The following is a 6,738-nucleotide window of genomic DNA, read 5'->3' on the forward strand; positions in this document are numbered from 1 at the left end:
GGGGGGACCATATGGGACGCCGGGGGATCGAACCGTGGTCCATCCTACGCTAGCGCTTGCAAGGCAGACACCTTACCTCTAGCGCCACCTTCCCTGCCCCATTTGTTTTGTTTCTGAGCTGTATACCTGGTGGTACTCAAGGATCTCTCCTGGTATGGGTACAGGGGAATGAACTTGGGTCAGGTACATACAAGGCCAGCTCCCTACCCTTTGTACTGCCTCTTGCTAGAGCCTTGGGAAGGGACCTGGATCAGCTGATTTCCCAGCAGGCTGGAGCACCAGGAAGGTGGCTAGATGAAGAGTTGAGTTGTCGTGTGTGTGTGTGTGTGTGTGTGTGTGTGTGTGTGTGTGTGTGTGTGTGTGTGTGTGGTGTGTGTGTGGTGTGTGTGGTGTGTGTGTGTGACTGTGTGTGTGTGTGTGTGACTGTGTGTGTGTGTGTGTGACTGTGTGTGTGTGTGTGTGTGTGACTGTGTGTGTGACTGTGTGTGACCGTGACCATGCAGTGTTGGGAACAGACAAGGTCTTCTGGCCCGCCCAGTCTATTTGCTGACCTTTTGCTGTGAATCCACCAGCCCAGATATCACCGGATGTCACCGCTGCCTTCTCTTTCCTTTCTAGGCTTTCAAGCCCCAGCCCTGCCCTGCCATCCCTCGGCCACCGCTGATGAGACCATGGGCACTGATGGTCACTAGGTGGTCCCCCTCTGCGCCCGTGGGTCAGCCGAGATTCCCTGCAAGAGCCGGCAGCGCTCGGGGCCCACCTTGGGGAAGGTAGGCAGGCAGCTCCCCGAAACCTGAGGCTGGGCCCCAGGACCTCTAAGCTCAGCTGTCCTCCCTTCCCTAAGGGGTGTGACCTCAGCTCTGACCCTGCTTGGGGAGCCTGTGGACCCTTCTGCCCTCTGGGGCCTCCTCTCTGGTGCAGCTCCGGCTGCTCGGGCCCCCTGGCCAGTTCACCTGCCCAGGATGAGCGCTTCCCCTTCCACCAGCTGCTGCCCCGAGCAGTGTGCCGCATAGAGGAGCGCCGAGCCGGCAGGAGCTTGCGAATGCTGCGCCCAGCCTCCCAGCAGAGCCCATTCATGGTTGATCTCCACGAGCAGGTAGGCGGCAGGGAGCGTGGGTGCTTTGGACCCATTTCATAGATGGGCAATTGGAGTCTGCAGGTGGGACAGGCTGCTTCCTGCCACTTCCCTTGCATCTCTCCCTGCGCAGGTGCATCAGGGCCCTGTCCCTCTGTCCTACACAGTCACCACAGTGACTACCCAGGGCTTCCCCTTGCCTGGCAGCCAGCACATCCCTGGCTGCAGCGCCCAGCAGCTGCCAGCATGCTCCGTGATGTTCAGCGGGCAGCAGTATCCTCTATGCTGCCTCCCACCCCCGGTAAGAGTGTGGGTGCCCCCCAGCTCCCCAAATCTCTAGCCCTGTCCAGGAAAGTGGATGCTTTGCCCTGGATGATTTGGGTCTCCCTGTATCCCTGGAGCCTGCCTTGAATCACTTGGCGGGAGGGGGGACCTCGAGGGAGGCCTGGAGCTTGGACAGCCCTCTGCAGCCCTTTGTGTCCTCTCCTTCTCAGCAGCTGATCCAGACCTGCACAGTACAGCAGCTTCCAGTCCCCTACCAGGCGTACCCACATCTCATCTCCAGCGACCACTACATCCTGCACCCCCCACCACCTGCCCCTCACCCACAACCTCCCCCCATGGCACCCCTGGGGCAGTTTGTGTCTCTGCAGGCTCAGCATCCGAGGATGGTAAGACGGGCTGGCAGGTCCCTGCTGAGATGGGTGGGGAAGAGTCTCCCTCCCACGTGACTGACCCTTCTCCCAGCCCCTGCAGCGGCTTGACAGTGACGTGGACCTGCGAGGTGACCAGCACCCACTGGGGGGCTTCCCCTACCCCACCTCAGCCCCGGGCCCAGCCCTGTCGCCCTCCATGCCGCTGCATTACCTGCCTCACGACACACTGCACCAGGACCTGCCATTTGGTGTGGTGAGTGCTGGCCTGAGCCCCAGGGCTGAGTGAGCAGGGGAGGCCCACACGGACCAAGCTGACCTCGGCCACTCCCTCCTCTTTCTCACAGGCATACCCCCACATGATGCCCCGGAGACTGAGCACCCAGAGATACCGCCTGCAGCAGCCATTGCCCCCACCACCGCCGCCGCCACCCCCACCGTACTATCCCAGCTTCTTGCCCTACTTCCTGTGAGTACCTGAGTGGGCTGTGGCCATGCCCCCACTTCTGGGCCATACCCCCAAGTCCAGACGGCCACTGACCCTTGCCTTGTCGACCCCCAGCTCGATGCTGCCAATGTCCCCCACAGCCATGGGGCCCACCATCAGCCTGGACCTGGACGTGGACGACGTGGAGATGGAGAATTACGAGGTGCCTAGAAGGGCCTATTGGAGAGCAGGGCGGCTTGAACGGTGTTTTGAGGGGTGTCCTCAGGCCGGCTGACGTGCCCCTCTGCTGCATGCAGGCCCTCTTAAACCTGGCAGAGCGACTGGGAGACGCCAAGCCCCGGGGCCTCACCAAAGCAGACATTGAGCAGCTCCCGTCCTATCGCTTCAACCCCGACAGCCACCAGTCGGAGCAGACGCTGTGAGCTGAAAGGGCGGAGGGGCCTGGGGCGGGGGTCCTTCCTGCTCCCACTGCTGTGGCCCTGCTGGTGGCGACGTTGCCCTTCCTTGCAGATGTGTCGTCTGCTTCAGTGACTTCGAAGCACGCCAGCTACTCCGGGTTCTCCCGTGCAACCACGAGTTCCATGCCAAATGCGTGGACAAGTGGCTAAAGGTAGGGAAGCCACGTGGCCTGGCACTTAACCCTTTAAGGGGGAGGTGGCTAGACCCACACTGGGTATTACTAAGTGTCGGTTCATGGCTCTGTGCTCAGCACCTTGATAGAGTAGCAGGCAAGTGCTGTCTCTCCCCCCAACCCCGTCCTCACCCCTCAACCCTCTTTGTCGCAGCAGTATCATTGCTCTCTTTGAGGCTGGGGGTGGCCCTGGGGTCCTGGGAGAAGTCCTCATGTCTCCTTCCCCCACCAGGCCAACCGGACATGTCCCATCTGCCGGGCAGACGCCTCTGAGGTGCCCAGGGAGGCCGAGTGAGCCTCTCGCTCTCCCAACTGCCCGAAGCTCTGGAGTGGGGACAAGAGAGGAGGGGGAGGGAGAGGCTTAGGCCTGCCCCCCCATCCCACCTGCATCTCCAGGGCTGGTCCAAGGGTTGGCATCTCCCACAGCCCATCCCCTGAAGCCTTTGCAATAAGCCCCTGCATTTGCCAAGCTCCAAAGATTCCTTCCTTTCAGCCTGCCCGCCCGCCCTCTGCCTCAGAGCTGCCTCTGCCTGAGCACCCTTGTGGTGTCCCGGCCCTCCCCACCCTGGCAGCCCTCAGCGCCTTCCTGGCGTCCAAGCACTCGCACACTTGTGGGGAGCCCAGGGTCTGATCCCCCACCCCATCCCACCCGTGTCCTAGCACACGGGGGCCAGGATGGGCAGAGGGGGGCTATGCTCCGACCACCATTGGTCTTGGTGGAGCCGGTAAGGCACCAGGCAGGCACGCACACGCCACAGCCTGCCTGGGGAACCCCACATGCTCAGGCGGCTGCCCCATCCAGGCTGCCAAGAACCAGGGGGACTGGGTTCCCCCAAGCACCACATTCCAGCTCTGCCCTGAGCCACCGTATGGGGGGATACACAATGGGGGTGAGCGTGATCTCCATTTTTCTGGGATCTCCATTTGTTTTGCATGAATGTGAGGTGCAGCTTTTCTTGATTTCTTTGGCTCAAAATCACATGTAGGGTTTAGGGGTGGAAGTGGCATTTTTTAAGCAATTCCCTTTTGTTTCCTTTCTTCTGGTTGAAAGGGATGGGGGTTGCTCTCAGTACACACCCCGGACCAAGTGCCCCACAGGTGGGGTGTCAGCAAGTGTGCGCTGCTGGGGCTGGGCTGTGGGGTTCGGTCGGGGAGGAGTCTGTGCTCAGCTGATACTGCCACACCTCATACTGCACATGGCCTCCAGGGCCCCCCTGAGCTCACTGGCTCTTCAGGGCATTTTCCTCGCCAGCCAGGACCCGGATTCCATCTGCCCAGACGAGGCTCCTCCGGGAGACTGCAAAGATGGGGGCATCTGCCCTCCTCCAGATGCCAACCTTTTTGGGTCTGGAGGAAACCTCCCCAGATCTCCTGCCCACTGGCTCTGGCTGGCTGGCGTCTCCCTCCCCGGGGTGCCACTCTCCGCCTTCTCTACCCCCAGTTGGGGTTCCTGCCCCCCATCCCACCCTCAGAACGAACCACATGTGGGGCCGGCACATCCTAGCAAGGAGCCCCTCTTTCCTCCACCCCCCCCTCCTGGCTCCAGCTGCCTCAGGGATCCTCCATCCACCCTCTTCTCCCCCATAGTGGCCCTGGCTCATATCTCCAGATTCCCCCTCCCCCCAGCCTGCCATGGGGAGGCCTCATCCACCTGATTGCATTTCCCTGTGGAGAGCCCAAAGTCTTATACTGTACATAATTCCAGGTGATGTTTCTATATTTATAGCAGTGTTGAGCCCCCCCCACACCCGTTTTCCACCAAGAGCACCCCCTCCAAACAACTCCTGCCACCAACACTCACAGAGCACGCAGCGGCCACAGCCAGGACGCCAGCAAGTGGTCAAAGGAGGGCGCAGGTTGGGGCCCAGGGGGTAACAGAACCTTTGCAAGAAAAATCATTAAAAACTCGGATTGCTGAAAACAATTCCTTAGGACGTTTGTGATTTGCCAGTCTTGCTGTAGAGGCGCTGTCACCCCAGATTCCCTGCACTGGGGGCTTGTCATAGTTTACTTTGAGCAACTTCCGGGCATGGCAAGGGGGACCCAGCACCTGCATTGTGTTTGAAAGGTTTTTTATATAATTACATATATGTGTGCATATATGTATATGTACATATATTCCATGTGTGTGTATGTACGTACATAATTACATGTCTCCGTGTACGTATATATAACTGCATATGTGTATATATGTATGTGTATATATAAGTAACTGGGGGGGCCCGTTCCTTGCACATTTTACAGTTACCTCATTTTTCCCATGTATGTATTTGAGAAAATGCTAATATATAGAGAAACAAAAAAAAAGGTTCTTAAAGCTTAAATGTGTGGTTTTTTCCTCCATTTCCTTGATGCCCGTTGGTTTGTAGCATTTAACCTAACTAGTATGTTGTATTATATATGTGTATACTGATTGAAATTTTTAACAGATTTGTACTTTTTTTAAAATGAAAGTTGCTAGTTCTGCTTGACCAAGTAGTGCAATCATTATTTTTTTTAATATTGTTGCTGATTTCAGAGGGATATTCACTAATAAATGTATGATGTATTATCAAGTATTGCCCAAGCTTATTCCGGCTGCTTTTTCAGTGGGGGTACATGGGAATGGGTATAGAAGTCTGAGAGTGAACTAGAAGGGGGGGCAGAAAAGACACTGTTCAGGGGCCACAGGGAGAGAGTATAGAAGAGTCTATCCAGTCCCACCAGTTGTCATTGATGGGCAAAACTTAGGTGTGGACCCATGACCATGTTAACCATGATTGGAGAAGTAAATGGTAGATAATACATAGAAAGTATGATGCTTGTCTTTGGCTTGGATTTGAACCCCAAGAGCCAAAAGGTCCCACAAGTCAGCCAGGTATCATCCTGAGCACAGAGCCAGGAGTAAGCCCTCAGCACCACCCAGAGCAGCCAAAACAAATAAACTGAGAAAACAAAATATTCGGATGGAAATAGCAGTTTTGCTTGCCGAAGATCCTTGACTCAATCCAGGTACTAAAAATGGGCCAGCACAATAGTGCAGTGGGGAGGGTGCTAGTCTTGATGCAAATCCACGTTCAACCATAGCACCCCATATGCTTCCTCAAGCCTTCTAGGAGTGATCCCCAAGTGCAACCCTACTGTGCTATCTTCCGACTCTCAAGTGTGGAACCAGGAGTAACTCCTGAGCACTGTCAGGTGGAGCCAAACCTCCCAAATCTCAAACAAACCAGTCAGAACCCAAATCAAAAGTATCACTTGGGGCCGGGAAGGTGGCGCTAGAGGTAAGGTGTCTGCCTTGCAAGCACTAGCGTAGGACGGACCTCGGTTCGATCCCCCGGCGTCCCATATGGTCCCCCCAAGCCAGGGGCGATTTCTGAGTGCCTAGCCAGGAGTAACCCCTGATCTCAAACGGGTGTGGCCCAAAAACCAAAAAAAAAAAAAAAGTATCACTGGGGCCAGAGAGATAGCATGGAGGTAAGGTGTTTGCCTTTCATGCAGATGGATGGTGGTTCAAATCCCAGCATCCCATATGGTCCCCCGAGCCTGCGAGGAACAATTTCTGAGCATAGAGCCAGGAGTAGCCCAAGTGTTGCTGGGTGTGACCCAAAAACCAAAAACCAAAAACCAAAAAAAAAAAAAAAAAAAGTTGTTTTCCAGGCTCTTCACTCAAGAATCACTACTGGGAAGACTCTTGACGACTGTGGGGTGCTAGGGACTGAACTTTGATCAGGCACAGGCAAAACGTGTACCTTACCTATTGTACTGTCTCACTGGCCCCACCACAAAATAAATTTTTTTTTTTTTTTTTTTTGGTTTTTTGGTCACACCCAGCAGTGCTCAGGGGTTACTCCTGGCTCTATACTCAGAAATCGGGGCCGGAGAGAGAGCATGGAGGTAAGGCATTTGCCTTTCATGCAGGAGGTCATCGGTTCAAATCCCATGGTCCCAT

The 6,738-nt window shown here is 55.9% G+C and overlaps 1 protein-coding gene across 3 annotated transcripts; it reads left to right on the forward strand.

Moving 5' to 3' along the window:
- The first annotated feature begins 465 nt into the window (after nucleotides 1-465).
- On the forward strand, nucleotides 466-3,723 carry RNF44 (ring finger protein 44). 3 transcript variants are annotated; one of them, XM_049775750.1, is made up of 10 exons: nucleotides 466-770; nucleotides 922-1,096; nucleotides 1,209-1,376; nucleotides 1,573-1,746; nucleotides 1,823-1,984; nucleotides 2,076-2,197; nucleotides 2,291-2,378; nucleotides 2,473-2,594; nucleotides 2,687-2,786; nucleotides 3,040-3,723. In XM_049775750.1, exons 1-10 carry the CDS (start codon nucleotides 664-666, stop codon nucleotides 3,100-3,102), a joined length of 1,281 nt encoding a protein of 426 aa, XP_049631707.1. In that variant the 5' UTR covers nucleotides 466-663; the 3' UTR covers nucleotides 3,103-3,723. The 3 variants fall into 3 exon arrangements, with proteins under 3 accessions (XP_049631707.1, XP_049631705.1, XP_049631704.1); XM_049775748.1 differs by having other exon boundaries at nucleotides 686-1,096; XM_049775747.1 differs by having other exon boundaries at nucleotides 689-1,096; nucleotides 1,570-1,746.
- Nucleotides 3,724-6,738: the final 3,015 nt, after the last annotated feature.

This window comes from Suncus etruscus, chromosome 6 (genome assembly GCF_024139225.1).
Source record: "Suncus etruscus isolate mSunEtr1 chromosome 6, mSunEtr1.pri.cur, whole genome shotgun sequence".
Classification (NCBI taxonomy): Eukaryota; Metazoa; Chordata; class Mammalia; order Eulipotyphla; family Soricidae; genus Suncus; species Suncus etruscus.